General features: G+C 39.4%; 1 protein-coding gene across 1 annotated transcript; it reads right to left on the bottom strand.

Moving 5' to 3' along the window:
• Positions 1 to 1390: 1390 nt before the first annotated feature.
• On the bottom strand, positions 1391 to 17928 carry LOC128740026 (ralBP1-associated Eps domain-containing protein 2). Its single transcript, XM_053835534.1, has 6 exons — positions 17225 to 17928; positions 12393 to 13210; positions 11656 to 12331; positions 11427 to 11595; positions 10701 to 11362; positions 1391 to 3098 (listed from the first exon to the last, which is right to left on the bottom strand). Exons 1-6 carry the CDS (start codon positions 17372 to 17374, stop codon positions 2547 to 2549), a joined length of 3027 nt encoding a protein of 1008 aa, XP_053691509.1. The 5' UTR covers positions 17375 to 17928; the 3' UTR covers positions 1391 to 2546.
• Positions 17929 to 18316: the final 388 nt, after the last annotated feature.

Raw genomic sequence — 18316 nt, 5'->3', positions numbered from 1 at the left:
GGTGTGTTGTCAATTATTAGCCCGGTACAATGCGCTGCAGACTAAAAGTTGAGCTGCGATCTCAGGTGTTTGGAACGATTGATGATAAGGTGCAATTGAATGCATCATATCCGAAGGTTTACGTGCTTATCAACCGATTAGCAACAGCAAACACATCTGTTTAATTCCTAATCTAGTCGCAATTCGTTTCTAGTTTTGATAATAAATACAGCATAATTTACTCTGTAATGGTTGGAAATAAAAGACGACATTTGAGTCTAGGTACTTTCTCTAGTAAAAGTGTATCATAGATATGGCCTTTCACGTGTTTGTTTACCGTATATTTTCCGACATTGTTTGAATACAGAGAAATGTACATTCATCATTCCGGCTTATAGTGACAGAGCTTAATCTGATCGCTTGCAAATGGTTCTTATGGTGATTAAAATACTATCTGACTGAATTTTACAGCCTGTTATATTTTTCGTACTTTTTGTGATAGCTTTTCAATTCAACAAAGATGATAGACGCTTAGAGCACGCTTCAATGTTCTTCGTTTAGTTCCAATCATGCTGACATTAAAAAACTATTTCTTCTCTGAAACACATTCTGTATAACATAAGTGATTCTTCCTTATAACACGTTATTTCTGTCAGTACCGGGTGTTTGCGTTTCCTTTTGTAACTTTAATACTCTGCGCTGCCCTAGTAGGTTGAGTGAAGTTGAACTTTCACTAAAAATAGGTTTAAATAGTTTATACATCTTTATAAAAATAAGTATCTCTTTTATTATTTATGTTTCTGTCATCAAACAACCATTTTAGCAATAAATCCCAAACGTTTATCAGATCGTTCTAGATTTTAACGCAGAATAAAGAATCGGCTCTTGTGTGTTTGTAAATACTATGTATCGTGCAATTAGTTTAACCGAAAAGCTCACACACGCAGACAGAAATGCGTATATCTGTTTGATGTATGTTTGTAGTATCATATGTATTTTGGATTGATTGATTATCCCCATTCGGTCAGATTCTTTTATTGGCTTTTATTGGCAACAACGCTTTTTTTGAAGATGGTATTTTACTATATAGACAAGATTGACAACTACTGCAGTAGCGTTATTTTTAGTGGCGCAGATAATTTTTTTGTTTGAAAAGGAAGGTATGAGACAGTGACAGGGCTTGTTCGTTCACTTTGACTCAATGTTGATTCATTTGACAGTACCGTCTCAGTCGAGCAAAATTTTACAAGGTTATGTATGGGACATTTGTAGAACCAGTTATTATCTACAATTTTGCTGAATAAGGTTTTTCGTATCTTTTGTATTTGCGGTGCTACAATGCTAGTACCTTATTAGTGACTAAATGAATGCTCATTTAGTAACTAATGACGTACTAGCATTGTAGCATCGTAACAACAACAGATACAGCGAAACTTTATTCAGCAAAATTGAAGATGATAACTAGTTCTACAAATGCTAATATACAACTTAGTCAAATTTTGTTCGGCTGAGACGGTACTGTCAAATATAAAAATTGAGTCAAAGTGAACGAACAAGCCCTGGACAGTGAAGCCTGTGTCGATACGTGGCTTTCAGTGTTGACAATGATCTTTGCGGGGTAAAAAATCTGGTTTAACGAAAAGATAAATCTTCTAACCCTCTCCCCTCTCAAACCTACGCTACTGGTTTTTTCTCAGTCGTAGCATATTTATTTTTTTTTTCATTCATTCCAAATAAAAGTTTTATTGTATCCAATCAACTTTATCCTTTACTGACCTATATTATTGTCGAACAATACAGTTAAAAAACACTCGCGGGAAGCACTGCAAAGTAAGAGATTTTCATCTGTGTAATTACTCTCGCGAAACAGTGACCAGTAGTGACTAGTAACATCTGGATGAAGCAATTTTCGTTTGCCAAAAAAAAATTACATAATAATTCAATTTATAAGTAGTCGACTTAGCGAATGGAAATAAAAAATGCAATAAATCAAATTTATTAAAATATTCACAACGTGCAATATTCGTACGATAGACTTTTATCTACTAGTAAACTGTATCAGCTTAGAACGATTCCGCTAAGCGGAAGAAAAACTGCCATGATAGTTTAAACTTCGTAACAATTATTGTACTTATGAAAGTCAGCACACTGTTTAGTAGCTTTGCAACGTAACCTATGGAAAAAAAACGGTTGATTTCACAAAATGTTATAGGTATCTTTTCCAACATAGAGCACTAATTTTGAAGCCACAACGATGGATGTTTGAAAGTTTGTGTTAAACTCTACGTTTCCCTGCAACGATCCAATGTGGGCGCGATTCGGTTTAAAATCTCATGAGATATTCCCCTCTACTTACTACTGTCGCTAACAATGTTTAAAATGTTGTTAATGTTTAATGTTTGCTGATTTTCTATTAAGCGGGATAGTGTTTCATTTGAGGAAAAGGCTTCGATTGTAGCAGTGTATCTCGGGGGACAAAATCACAATTAACATGCTGATATTCTGTACATCGACATCATTCACATTCTGCTTATCATCAACGATCAACAAATCCTACTATGGCGATTTCACACCGCATGATGGCTTGAGGAGCAAGTAGTACTTATAGGATGTGCACCACTAACAGTCACTGTACTTGTACCAGCACCCAAATTCTGTTCCTGCAGCTCGATTTTTATCCGTATATCTTCTCTTTTCTGTTGAATTTGCAGCAGTTCCTCGCTTAAATCGTTACAGATCCGCAACAGGAGAAGATTCTGTTCTTTCAGATGCTTTAGCACATCGGAGCCATTGGAACAATCATTACCTTTAAAACGAACCTGCCGCAAGTTGTCACTGAGTGCCAACATACGTTTCTCATGTTCCATTGATGATGATTCAACGCTGCGAGATGCAATCAGTGGTGGCACAGTATGTGTCGGTGACTGGGATCCACGAGAGTGCTGATGCTGAGGCTTTCGGTATACCTCGAAGGCGCTGTTCCGCGAAGCCGTCTGCAGCGATGGTGTGCCAACGATGAGCGAGTTCGAAACATTGCCGCCTTTGGAAGAGTGAGTCGCTGTTGTCATATTTCCGCTAGCATCCAACAGGATGGTGGTGACGTTGTTTTCGGCAGATACCTGAAAAATGGATTGGAATACTTTTAGTTGTTTTTCTAACTTTCGACTTGGTAGCTTTTAAAAGTTGTCATAAAGTTGTCAGGCATCACACTTAAAAAAAAGTACCGAGTTCGGTAAATTACCATAAATTTCGCCGAACTCTGAGCAGCAGAACGTTCGATAAATTTTTTTATGATACCAAACATTACTAACGATCCGTAAACGTCGATTGGCACCATCGAATTTTACCGAACGTTCGGTAAAAAAATTTGGAGTTAGGTATCTGCCAGAGTTCGGTGAAAAAATTTAAGTGTATAAATAATTTATATATCGGTAGTTTTTTACAGTTAACGGAGGGAACAGTAGAAGCAAGTAATAAAACAACACAGAGTCGATAGGATCCAAAACAGATTGGGATCAAGCGTGAAGGGAAAAGAATGGGAGATGAGGCAAGGGAGGGTCCTTGAAGCTACGCTTAAAAAGTTGTGTACCGCAATCTTTTATCCAAGCAAGCGCGGATCGAACCAAGCTATAATTGGAACCAATTATAACTGGATTTGAACTCAGTCGTCCTCCCAGACCTCTCTGCCCGCTCACAAATAACGTCAGTGTTGGTGGAGAATTTAAGTACGTCGCACTCTTAATAAGGGAGTTTTGGAGTCTCTCTTTTGTCCAATCTAGTGTTCGACATCGGAACGAAAATTGAAGTCCAGGTTCCGGTCCTGTCCGGTCCGGTTGAAAATCGGAACGAACTTTCTTAGTCCGACTTTATTCTGGTCCGATTTGGCTCTGTTTCGGGTTCGGAACCAGAACAGGGCCAAATCGGAGCGGAATAAAGTCAGAATAAAAAAGTTCATACCGATTTTTAAGCGGACCGGAACCCGGACTTCAATTGTCGGTCCGATATCGAACACTAGTCCAGTCCGATGTGGTTCAAAGGATCATCACTACGGGCGAGTTACACAGACCTGGGAAAACGAGCGGATTAGAATCCGGTGATAATTCACTTCAATTATGGCTTGGTTCGATCCGCGGATCCCCCAGCTGGAATTACTGAGAACGAATAGTAACTATTGATGGCGATTAACTGGAAGTGGCTGATATGTTCATATATTTGAGATTTCTGGACACTGCCGACTATAATATGAGTAAGGACGAAGCATTCACGGTGGAAGTCGGGCCTACTTGTCCCTCTGCAAGACGCTCTTATCAAGGACCGTATATCGCCGCTCATAGGCTGACGGTATACTAAACACTTATTAGACCTGTAGCCCTCTACGGACTTGAAAGAGTACCTTTGCTTACGGAAGACATACGTGTACTTGGCGTATTTGAACGAAAGGTAATAAGCACTACCTTTGGCGGAATACTTTTTTTCGAGTTAAACCGTTATTTACTGTTGTAAGTGATTTTACGCGCTCCGAATAATATTGTTTCCGCGAGTAAATCAAATATAAACGCCAGCAGGCGATAAGTGTTCATTGATTCAAAGTGATACACAAAAACATCGGATTAAAATCGCTGTTGGAAATTGCCAACAACCTATCGGAATGTATTCCGAAATAATAATCCCCAAATAAAACGACCGCGACTTGGGATTTACTGGTAGGGGGACTATTATTTTCCTAAAAGGCGTACATCATATTTCAAATATATAATGATCATAGCAAAAACAGACTTAATCATTAAGCAATTTACAGGCTGACTTACATTTAGTTCCGCGTTCAGTTCTCTTTTACCCGGTATGCCTACAATATACTTCTAAACTGTATTTCTTTGATTCGATTGCTTTGATGCGTACTTTCTTGTATTCGATCCGTACTATTTATTTTTAGTTTAGAATTATGACATTGTAAATATGGATAATTGTCCAGTTTAATTTGCCTTTTGTTCGTTAGAGGTTATGTAAATTTAGCTAGCTTTAGCTATTTATTAGGGTTTCACGTTAATAATCTTTAGCTTTAATTTTATACTATACGTTTACATTTCAAACACTAGGTCTTCTCTTGAGTTTAGTAGAAGGAATAGCACGATGCCAGTGTTGGAAACCGTCGCACTCACTAACTTTATTGAGCTGACTGCTCAATTAGCATGCAGTGTTAATTATTTATTAATTATTTATTATTTATTTATTAATAGGGTAAGGCGCACTGGCATGAACTTGCCAACACTTCCCCCAGGTACCTAGTCCCCACCTGGCCAGCTTACTTCACTTCGCGCCGCACTTCTAGCATGGCCAACTTGGTTACCGGACCCTCGTAGATACCGGTTGCTGTTCTCACTGTCGCTGATCTGGGTTGAACATCTCGTCCAGGATGAGTGCAGAGGATTCTGCCCTTAGGCCAACAGTTTCGCGGTAGTTAGGCGTCAACGAACCACTTGGCTCGACGTGCTATTTCCGGTAGGTAGTCGCTCACTCAATGTTTATTTATTTATTTATTTACTATTTGATGGGGCTTTCAACCGTTGGTTGGTTCGCCTCAACGTTTCCAGAAGCAATTGGCTGGAGCTTGCAACAATCGCCTCCCCAAAGGTAAAACTATGCCACTGTCGTCGATCGTGCACAATAGTTTTACTCCGTTGGATGACCCCAGCAGGAAGTCGTTGGGTGTCAGAGCGGGTGTGGAGTCATCATCAGTAGCAATTAAATAAATATCAGTACAAACGGAAGCGGTATGGTCCACGAGCTACTACTGGCTGGCACTACTTGGAGATAATCTCATCCTACACCTGGCGATAGTTTGGAGACTACGGTGGGCCGGCCACATCGCAAGAATGCCGGACGATGGTGCTGTGAAATCTATCGCCAGGAAGAAAGGGGCCCAACGTACTAGATGGTTCGACCAGGTTGAAACTGATTTGCTTGTGTCGAGATGCTCAACATTTGTCGACGAGTAGCTCTGGGCCAAGTACGGTGGCGAGAAATTCTTGATACAGCAAGAGCCATCCAGGCCCTATGTTGCTAGAAGTAAGTACAAGTCCACAAAAAGAGCAAAACTTTGTTCGGGCGTGGTCCAATACACATTGAAAGCAACGCCAGGGGTAAAAACGTCTTTAAGAACTTGACCCTTCTTTATCGACAGACTTCGCAGCTGGTTATTAGAGTACAGGAAAATTACGAGGCTAGTGCAAAGATCCTATTAACTCTATAGCGGCACCAGTTCAGTCGAGATCCGACCATACGACGACTGGCTTGTTAGACCAGCATCGTACCCCGGCGCTAACAGGGCGGGCACCAATAGGGGGACCCGGGGCAAGATGAGCACCCTAAGCTCAGCTCAAGTTTTGGTTATAAAAACACGATTTTTTTTCAGTTAACCGTTGCTAAACGTGCACGTTGAAACTGTATTGAAAAAACTTGATAAGAAAATAGTTGTTTTTCACCCATCTGAAGCAGTCTGAAGGGGCAAGACGAGCACCCCCACGGGGCAAGATGAGCACCTGTTTGATAAATGAATTATTTACTTAAAGTTACATTCCTAGTTTTTAGAAAAACCCTAATTACTAAACAAAAGTTCCAAAAGCGTCGTGTTAGTAAAAAAAAAGCCAGTGGTGAGGCTGACATTTTTAAGCAACTGTAGCAGTTTACCAACAGTTAATTTATAGTCTCGAGCTTTCGGGATTGAAGTTTGTTAAGGGATTCGAGGCTAAATTTGCATGGCTGTTTATGAAATTTGCTGAGCTAGTCCTATCTGAAAACCATTGCATTTGTATCGAATGAATGAGAATTATTATTATTATTTATTATTTTGCTAACTTGAATGCCAAAGGTCCAAGAGGGTCACTCTATACCTACTAGCAATTTTAATTTCAAGGATGTGATGGATTATCCTTTTCTCTTATTTTTTGCTGAATACGGTCTTAAATGGCCTCATTCCATTGGTATACGTTACTTGCTCAAGCATGCCATAGTTTTGTTTGTTTTTTCTAATGGAATAACCTTTCACATTCAACGCGTCGATGGCAACTCGAAGATCGTTATTCATTAACCGTTTTCGACTCGAAAACATTTATGACAACGGAAATAATTGAATTTGGAGGTTATTTTTATTTTTACAAGCTATGTTGTAAAGTTTAAGGGTACCCATCTTGCCTCGGGAAACGGTACTCATTTTACCCCGGCAAAACGGCATATTTTTGAAACGTTATCTATACCTATAAAGAAGGATTTCTGTCTGTCTGTCTGTCTGTCTGTCCGTATGTTCCTTATAGAATCGAAAACTACTGAACCAATCGGCATGGAAATACGCATGTAGAGGTTTTTTGGGGGCCAGGAAAGGTTTTAGTGATGGTTAGAAACCCCTCCCCCTACTAAGAGGGGGGGCTCCCATACAAATGAAACACAAATTTCTGCATAACTCGACAACTAATCAAGCAAATAGAACAAAATTTGGCATGTGGGTGTTTTCGGTGACAAGAATTTATTCTATGGTAAATTGAGACCCCTCCCCTCTTTATAAGGGGAATTATAAATCCTCTCTTTAAAAGGGGGGGCTTCCATACAAATTTCTTCATAACTCGAGAACTAATCAAGCAAATGGAACCAAATTCGGCACGTGAAGGTTTTCGAGGGCAAGAATATTTTCTATAGTAAATTAGGACCCCTCCCCACTTTAAGAGGGGGGGCTACTGTACCAAAGAAACACAATTTTCCTTATAACTCGAGAAGTAATTAAGCAAATGGAACCAAATTTGGCATGTGGGTGTTTTTGGAGACAAAAATTTTTCTATGCTGAATTGGGACCCCTCCCCGTTTTAGGAGGGGGAATCCTATACACATGAAATACAAATTTCCTCATAACTGAAGAACTAATCAAGCAAATGGAACAAAATTTGGCATGTGAAAGTTTTCGAGGGCAAGAATATTTTCTATGGTAAATAAGGACCCCTCCCCACTTTAAGAGGGGGGGCTCCTATACAAACGAAATACAAATTTCCTCATAACTCGAGAACTAATCAAGCAAATGGAACAAAATATGGCACGTGGGTGTTTTTGGAGACAAAATTTTTTTCTATGGGGACCCCTCCCCACTTTAGGAAGGGGGGCTCCTATACAAATGAAATGCAAATTTCCTCATAACTCGAGAATTAATCAAGCAAATGGAACCAAATTTGGCATGTGAAAGTTTTCTAGGGCATGAATATTTTCTATGGTGAATTAGAACCCCTCCCCACTTTAAGAGGGGGGCTCCTATACAAACAAAATACAAATTTCCTCATAACTCGAGAACTAATCAAGCAAATGGAACCAAATTTGACACGTGGGTGTTTTTGGAGACAAAAATTTTTCTATGATGAATTGGGACCCCTCCCCGTTTTAGGAGGGGGGATCCTATACACATGAAATACAAATTTCCTCATAACTGAAGAACTAATCAAGCAAATGGAACAAAATTTGGCATGTGAAAGTTTTCGAGGGCAAGAATATTTTCTATGGTAAATAAGGACCCCTCCCCACTTTAAGAGGGGGGGCTCCTATACAAACGAAATACAAATTTCCTCATAACTCGAGAACTAATCAAGCAAATGGAACAAAATATGGCACGTGGGTGTTTTTGGAGACAAAATTTTTTTCTATGGGGACCCCTCCCCACTTTAAGAAGGGGGGCTCCTATACAAATGAAATGCAAATTTCCTCATAACTCGAGAATTAATCAAGCAAATGGAACCAAATTTGGCATGTGAAAGTTTTCTAGGGCATGAATATTTTCTATGGTGAATTAGAACCCCTCCCCACTTTAAGAGGGGGGCTCCTATACAAACAAAATACAAATTTCCTCATAACTCGAGAACTAATCAAGCAAATGGAACCAAATTTGACACGTGGGTGTTTTTGGAGACAAAAATTTTTCTATGATGAACTGGGACCCCTCCTCACTTTAGGAGGGGGGGCTTCCATACAAATGAAATTCAAATTTCCTCATAACTCGAGAACTAATCAAGCAAATAAAACCAAATTTGGCATGTGGAGGTTTCTGGAGGCAAAAATATTTTCTGTGATGAATTAGGACCCCTCCCAACTTTAAGAGGGGGTGCTTCTACACAAATGAAATATAAATTTCCTCATAATTCGAGAACTAATCAAGCAAATGGAACCATATTTGGCATGTGGGTGTTTTTGGAGGCAACCATTTTTTCTATGATGAATTAGGACCCCTTACATTTTTAAGAGGGGGGGCTCTCATACAAACGAAATACAAATTTCCTCATAACTCTAGAACTAATCAAGCAAATGGAATCAAATTTATCATGTGGGTGTTTTAGTAGGCAAGAATATTTTCTATGGTATATTTTTTATGGATTTCCCCACTTTAAGAGGGGGGCTCCTATACAAATGAAAAACAAATTTCCTCATAACCCGAGAACTAATCAAGCAAATGGAACCAAATTTGACATGTAAGTGGTTTTGGACGCAAGATTTTTTTCTATGGTGAATTGAGACCCCTCTCTTCTTTAGAAAGCGAGTTATGGCCCATCTCCCCTTTCAGAGGGTGGGCTTCTATACAAATGAAATGCAAATTTCCTCTTATCTCGAGAACTAATCAATCAAATGGAACCAAATTTGGCATGTGGGAGTTTTAGATGGCAGAAATTTTTTCTATGGTGAATTACGACCCCTTCCCCTTTTAAGAGCGGAGCTCCCATACAAATGAAATTCAAATTTCCTTATAACTTGAGAACTAATCAAGCAAATGGAACCAAATTTGGCATGTGGGAGATTTTGGAGTCTTGAATTTATTTTACGATAGTTAGAGACCTCTCACCCCTGTGGTAGGGGGATATGGACTCTCATACAAATAAAACAGAAATTTTTGCGAAACTCAAAAACTAATCGAACTCGAGAAATTCGAGACTCTTCCATAAAACATTAGTCAATAACAGACCACAAAAACTACCTATAGTAACACTAGATCATTCAGGACGAGACGGTCGCAAGTGTTTCTGGTGACCCGCCGTCGGAAGCGCCGCCCACTGGGGGGCTTGCAAAACTCGAGATTGTGACAAACATCATCCGAGATTCATGATTTATGTACAACACAGGTTAATTTGTGGCAATACGAAGTTTGTCGGGTCAGCTAGTAAAATATAAAAGAACCATTAGAAACATTGTTTAAACGATTCAATAAGGATAGTTACTATCCGATAGTACATATTTTTCAATAGTAAAAGAGCTGTAATTTATTAATAAGCATCTTTTAATTACTTAAAATGGCAAAATGTTATAAGAAATGAAGGCTGTCAGAACGATAATTTATTTCATGGAATTTTTCCAACAAGCGCGTGATAAACTATGTTTAACGCTATAATATTACTTCGTTTCAGTACAATTTAATAGTTTGTGGAAGTTTTTTAACCAAAAGCTTTTTCGCAGCTGTGAAATAGAGGGGTGCCCATCTTGCCCCGGGTCCCCCTACACATTTATCCGAAGCTAAACTTAGAGCAGGCTACTAACAAACTAAACACATTGTTATTCGAGGCGAAATTAGTTGTGGACTAGATAAGGCTTTTTTCCGGGTTACAGTATAGTAATGGAGAATTTTCAGTGAATATCGGATAAGTTTACTTGAGCGAACCTTGACAACATATAATGCTTAGTAAGACGAGCATTACATTAAAACTTACCATGTGCGTTCCACCAGTTGCAGATGTATTCGGGAAATGAGCGAAATCAGCAAACCCAGGCACAGCAGAGAGTTGCTCAGATGTTGGAGTGACGCGTGGGGGAACTTCAGGTGGTGGCGGCATTCTCAGCTGATCCTCCAACTGCTTGGTCATATTGGCAGCTCCCGAGACACCACTAGCTGTGTTAAGTTTAAGCTTGTTCAGATCTAAACTGCTGCTACGTGTGTGACGATGCTGTACAGGTCGTGGAGGTGGCAAAGGTGGAGGAGGTTGATCCTTTTTGCTGGCACTGTTAATTACGGTGCCCAAAGCCGCATGTCCAGCAGTACTATTGATGACACTATTGAAGGTGGCTGTATCAAGTGAGGTGGCCATAGAATCTACAACGACTACCGAACCGCTGGCAGAAGTTACACTAGGTTCCCGCTGTGGAGGCGGCGGAATAGCACCCACTCCCTTCGATGGAGGTTTTTTTGGCTGAGGTCTTTGAATAGCGCGAAGATCACCGCTGGTCAGTGAATCTCGTTGATTTGGAGTTGGCTGCTGAGGGAGTTGTGTTAGCTGCTTTGGACTGGAGTCGTCTTGTTGGACAATCAAAATACCGCCTGTTCCAACAGTCACATCACTGTAGACTAGATTGCTATTATCGGCAGCCTCAGCACCTACAGCAGTGCAATAGAGAATTAGGGCAAATTCAAGGTAAACAAGTCGATATATCTAACTTACCAACGGGCGTTACTCGCAGTGGTACTGGATGCAGAATTTGTGGATCAGATACGATTGCCTGAGTCGTACGTTGCATATCAAAATTAACCGGTTTGGGGCCAGGACTAGAAACATTGGATGTGGGAGATTCTGCAAATTTGGTCCATTCTTTACTGGAAATATTCCACTCCTAAAAATTAGCGAAATATCTTATAACGTTTCTTAATATAGCCTCATTAAACAGACATACCTTATTATTTAAATTATTAGGCGGTGTCATTGATTGTTCGTTTTTCGAATGCTTTAATTTTGCGTGATGCAGTGGAGATGGCAAATTTGTTGGTGTTTTCCTGCCAGAATTAGATGAGTTGTTGATCAGTTTTGAGTTACCGGTTGTGGAAGCGATTGTTGGTGAACTGTGCTCGGTGCTCCCAACTGATACTAGTGTTGTAGTTGATGCTGAATTACCAGTTGCTGATAATTGATGATTCAGTTTTAATGGCTCTGGATGGGAAATAATTCGTTGATAGTCCTTTTTGTCGATGTTTACCCGGCTACCGTTATCGGTATTGTCATCGCTTTCGAGATGTAGCAAATCAGCTTCCTCCGGTCCAATTCGTTCACGATCGGCAATATTTCCCGATTCGGTTCCAATTGCACCAGTACTAGAACCTCCAGTCATACTGCTACTTTGTTGATTTTGGTTGCCATTATTTGCACCGGATAGTAGTGAACTTTGCAGTAAACTTGGCATCAAACAAGCAGGAAGGGTGCTTGGAACAGGGATATTATTTCGTCGTAAAACCACCAAATGCATTGCTGCTGTGAATTCAGCCAAATTTAAAGCACCATCTCGTGTAACATCACACATCTGCCAGATGTGTCGCAATTCTTCTATTGGGATACGAGATTTTTCAAAAAACACTCTGTAATTAAAATAAGTTTGAGTGAACGTTGCTCGAGAGTGTAAAAAAAAACTTAACTTACCTAGCAACTTGACCGCTAACTAATCCATGCACGTCAGGTTGTATAGTTCGAAACTGTTTCAAGTAATATTCCTTTTGAGTTTGCGATATTTGATAAAAGTATTCCAGATCAGTGTCTTGATCATCATCGCTACTATGTTTATCAGAAGACTCTTCTTCCGTGCCCAACAACTGACGCTGTTCTTCACAAACTAAACCCTGCCATAGGGCCTGATTTGCCCAAGGACGTTCTGCTACGCTGTTGGTCGGTGTAGGACTGTCACTGGCCGTACTCCAAGCCTCTGGAGAACCCCCAACGCCGCTGCTGGTTCCGCCCCCAACTAATTTTCCGGCTCCATGACCCTTTACCTTAACTACATGGTGGCGTTCGGATAACCTTATTATTGAATCGTCGTTGTGTTCAACTTCAGAGTCGGTGCTGGGCTGATCAGAGTTAGTCATGTCGCCACTGTTGGACATATTATCGACCCTTTCACGACTACTGCTACTACTGGTGGTCGTTAGTTCTATTAAATCTTTGCCACTTTTCATCTCCATGTAGTCGGTGGGCCTACCGCCATATCCATTTCGTTCAGCCGGAATCATACCGCTTACACCTGCGGAACTAATGGCAGATGCCGCACCGGACGTTGAAGTCGGTAGAGACGTAGGAGATTCAATCCAGGTAAATTTTGGTAGTGGAAGGGATAACGTAGAAGTGAGAATCTCCTCGCGTAACGGTACCGACGCTTGATAGGCCGCAATCAACTTTAGGCAGCCGTAAAACTGCTGTCGCGAGAGATGCAGTGCCGTCTGTGGAATGCCGACAAGCGACGTTATCTGTTGAAGATAAAACAATGTCGAGTAAATATCCCGAATATAGTATGAAAAATATATTATTAAAAAAATAAAAGCAAATTCTTCAAACAAATTACGCACACTGGTGAAATTCGAATTTGTTGCCAAAACATTAACATTTCCCATGCATTTATGCATGGTTTTCTACTGGTGTGAGAAGCAGATCTGTCGCAATCGTTTTTACTCGGAAGCAGTTATTTATACCTTCTTGCATGAAGGAAGCGGTTGTAAAGCTATTTTTCATTACTATTTCATATCACGTTAAATATCAGCAGTGGCACAGATAGGAAGGAAGAGGCACCAGTGCATCACCGTGCAATTTTCTGTGTGCGGAAAAAACACGACATCTGCACGAAAGGTTGCAACACTGACCTGTCTCTTCTCATCCGCTTTTCGTTTGGTCCCGCGGCGCTCGTTTGATGCGAGATAAATAATATGATGCTAACCACCGATGGCATCGTATCCCCTACTATCGCAATTTAGCTGCGCTATTTTCGTTGTATTGAAATTATTGACTTGCTGAATGCATATCTCATCAAATCAGATGTTATTGATGCGCCAAGGTGTGCCTTTTATTGGTTTTGTGAATGTGTGACTTTTTTCGGAAAGCTTCTGATAGTTTTTTGTTGTTTATGCGCCATTTGTTATGCTAGTTCTATGTTTTTGTATTTGATATTGCAAATAAAGCAAAACCTTGCGTATAAGCGTCTTTAAGACTTGACGTTTTTTTATCGACAGACTTTGTAGCTGGTTAGAGTACATGACAATTACGGGGCTAGTGCAACGACCCTGCGGACTACGAACCGCCCAACCGAAATTCGAACAAACCACGGCTGGCTTGCTAGGCCAGCATCATGCCTCGAAGTGAAACTTTCATGAAGGCACTTCCATGTAAAAAATTGTTTTGAATGCCAGAAGAACATTGAGTTGCAAATGCTACTGCGACAGTCTTGAAGCTTGTCTTTTGTAGCTGGCCCTGCTTGCTGTACACGGTTTATAAATTGATCATACCCATTGAAGGAATTGAGCTAGACTGTTATAATACTGTGCCCCAATTAGGTAATACATGATTAATAAAACCGATGAATTTCTTAAGCTTGAGTGTCTATATAGAGATAGTTAGTAAGAAGCTTCCGAAGAAACTGTATCTGGAAGGCGCAAGAATTCCACAGGAGCAAAGCAAATACGCTGAACTTTCTGGTTATAAGTTACAAAAGCGGAAAATGTCAGTTAAGACCGTTAAGACATTACCAATTTCCTTTAAGGAGAAATGAGTCGTCATTGATTCTGTAAATTTCAAAAACAGGTTTTTTGTTTGAAAAACAAATTCTGTTAATGAAAATATATTCTCTGTTTTCAGATTGACAAGAAGAATGCAGTGAATACATTTTTAAAAACAGAATCCCTGTTTTGGGCCCAAAAACTGCTTCCGAAATTAGGATTTCCGACGAAAAGTTAATGACTGCTCATTTCCCCTTAAGGTTCAAACATGCGTTCTGCGATTTCAGAAGCGGTTTTTACGTTTAAATAATAATTATGTTCATGAAACTGTTTTCATTTCATTCTTTGCGTCAGAACACAATGATAAATTACATAAATGATAAATGACCTGTGATAATCCTGTGGAATCCTCTAACGATGGAGCTAGATCACTTCGACCTAGTCGACGACATTGTCTTGCTCGCACAACGCGGAATCGGTATGCAGAGCAATTTAGATGACCTATCCAAGAGCTCCCAGACAGCAGGTCTCGCCGTCATTGTAACAAAGTTAATTAGTTCTCAAGTTATGTGGAAATTTGTATTTCATTTATATGGGATCCCCGCTTCTTAAAAAAGGCAGGGGTCCTAATTCACCATAGAAAGAATTTCTGCCTCCAAAAATCTCCACATACCAAATTTGGTTCCATTTGCTCGAGTTATGAGGAAATTTATATTTCATTTGTCTGAGAGCCCCCCTTCATAAAGGGGGAAAGGTCATAATTCGCCATAGAAAAAATTCCTGCCTCCTGAAACCTCCAAATGCCAAATTTGGTTCCATTTGTTTAATTAGTTCTCGTGTTATAACCCCAAAAACTCCGGCAAGCAAATTTTCACGCCGATCGGCTTCGTAATTTCCGAGTCTATACGGAACATACGGACAGACAGACAGAAATCCATTTTTATAGGTATAGATAGCAAGCAATGTTCATCCAAAGTTCAGTGTTTTGCTGTTTAATTTGCTTTTTGAACGTTGCAAGACTCCGGTACCCTGCTTTCTCTTTGAGAACATACCAGTGAGTGTCGACAATTGTAAAGAGCGAAAATGTTACAAAACTGTTAAACGAAAACATGAATTTACAAAATGAACATAGATGGACAGATAAATTTTAAAAGGGTCAATCCCGGTGTAGTGGAGACAACCTGCTGAGCCTTATAAATGAATCACTGCAAAATGGGCAGGAGCTCTTATACATTTAGTGGAATCGTTAGTGATTTCGATTCATTGATCGCTGGAACAATTGAAGTAGAGGAGCTTTGCCCTTTCAATATGTTGTACAGATAACATAAAATTTTACAGTTTTTTTTTTGTAAAAGGCCATATGCTGAATTATCTTAATAAAACGATTAATACTAGATAACCAATACTAGTACAATCAGATACTAGAACAATCAGAATCTCGGAAAGATCATTCTTGTAAAACTGCATTGAATTGGGTAATAATAAGAGACAAAAATGCGGTGTTTTTTGAAGACCCCATGGTTACAAACTATAAAGCGCTTTGGAATACCGCGAGTACTGCATATAAAAGGGTTTAAGCCATTTATGTAAAATCAGTTTTTATAATTTTATCTGACATCCCGTGTGTAACATTTTAGATATACCTCACGGACTCTTATCAATCAAGGAAGTGTATTAGGTTCAGTGTATTAGGAGACGAAGCATTGTTTGCTCATGATCCTAAGATACTTGCTAGGATTAGATCGCCTAGTTAACTGCGAGCTACGATGCTGGTTCAACAAGCCAGTCATCGTATGTTCAAATTTCGGCCGGAAAGTGCTACTGTCAGGGATTAGGGGGCAACTAGCCCCGTAATTATCCTGTACTCTAGTAACCAACCGGCTGTGAAGTCTGCCAAGTTTATAGCCATCAAAACTATGGCTCAATCGGCACGTTTTTTCTAGTGATTCCTGCTGCAAGAATCATCAAATCCATTACACAGAGTCAAGTCTGAGTTCCCATGTTACGGCCGCTTGAATATAACCTAATCTAATATCTTGCTAACCCTAGCCAATTTATACAATACAAAATTCAGAGATCCCAGGTTAGCACATGCTATTCTATATATATATATACGGGTAGATTAGTAAATTTTCTATGAAAGTTGATGGTTTTCGTTTTAAATTAAACGCAAAAATTCATCTTTAAGGAATTCTTTAAGGAAGCTTGACGTTACAACGAAATCAAAATTTATCACTTTTGGAACTTTCCCACTATACCGTGGATATAACTCAATTGGATAACTGATTTGAAAGATTAGAAGTCTACTTTCGCTGTTTCTCTATGGTTGGGAGCCATAATTATAGAATAAACAGCAAAACTGATTAGATGGACGCGAACATTGTTCCAATGTTCGAGTACCTATACCACAGCGGAGAACGAGTTTAAACATTTTTAATAAAATAAAGTAATATAAAACATTCTTTGCAGACATAACTATTATCACATACAATTTTCCCGTATCCGGGACATTTCATCATTTGCAACCAGTTTGTCCAGTTTTCATATTTTGTGCAGAATAATTAATATAAAACATGTAAATTAATCAACACGTGCATGATGTTATCTACATAATGCAATTTTGTAATCATTAATACTGATATGAATAATTAACACCATCCGACTGGCAACACTATGTGACTCATTTAGAAACAGCTTACAAAAATACTTAAAACCACAAAATAAAAATTACAACTTTTTGATCGTCGCATACAATATAATTTATGATATATTTACCTTGTTGATAACTTCGTTGGAAAGATTGGCAGAGCGAAACAGTGAGGTGGCCTTTAAAGCTGGAATTTTGCCACTGCTGTCGGACGTTTCACTGCATATCTTGAACAGATCATTATAATATCGCAATTCCGCCTCGGATAACTCATCCATTTTTTTTTCGACTTGTATTTCCCAAGTGCAAATTGCAGAAACTTTTTTAGAACTTACTATCAACACAAACTTGTGCAAAAATCGTATCTTTGTATTTTATTGTTTTGGGGCGGAGTACTACTTTTTACCGTAAACTTCCAGTGATACAATTTTTTCACAAAATTCGGAATCTTATTACTCCTACGTTTTAGACTTCGGGTCAGCTCAGCTGTTCTGAGCGTTAATAACACCTATAAGCGCTATTTGTCGCACTAGTTGCACTTTTCAAATTATCACTATCACTATTATTGAGGATCACTATTTTTAGCCATTGTGCCACCCAGATTAATACAGTAAAATTTGACAAAACATAAATGTGCACGAATGCGTTTATGTCTTTATCTGTACGACAGTACTCTTGTATTTATCTCTATACTAAAATACACGTTAACATGACCGACCGAAGCGCACACTTTACCAATTTTACATTTTCAGCAAACCAGAGTAGTAGACAAGTAAATAAGAGACTAAAAATTTGAAATTTGAATATTCACAAAACTATTAGCACGGAAAAGACTGCGAGTCTGCTAAATCTCAATCTCAAGTATATAGTTGACAGCTCAACTGACAGATGTTTCTGAATTTTCTCTCGAAGACTCAAAGCAAAGGGATGAGAAAGTCGATGGGATTAGTCAAATAGGTCGAAAAACATCTATACCCTCAACACGGCTGCCATACTTGCTGTTTCGAATGAACATTTAGACCTTTCCATGTTATATGTGTGTTGTGTTGGTACTTGAAAATGAGGCAAACAGGCATCAGCCCTTCCCCAAAATGTGGCGAATATCATGTATATACACGCGTATTTCATGTTCGCTGGTGTGGGTGCCTGAGCTCTCAGAAAGCTCTATTGGCCTTGCCAGCGTTGCTGATATTGTTCAGGGTTCTGCCGAGGGGCAAGAC

This window comes from Sabethes cyaneus, chromosome 3, assembly GCF_943734655.1.
Source record: "Sabethes cyaneus chromosome 3, idSabCyanKW18_F2, whole genome shotgun sequence".
In the NCBI taxonomy this organism is placed as follows: domain Eukaryota; kingdom Metazoa; phylum Arthropoda; class Insecta; order Diptera; family Culicidae; genus Sabethes; species Sabethes cyaneus.
Note: the sequence above shows the minus strand (reverse complement) of the source record. Positions and strands in the feature narration are given on the sequence as shown.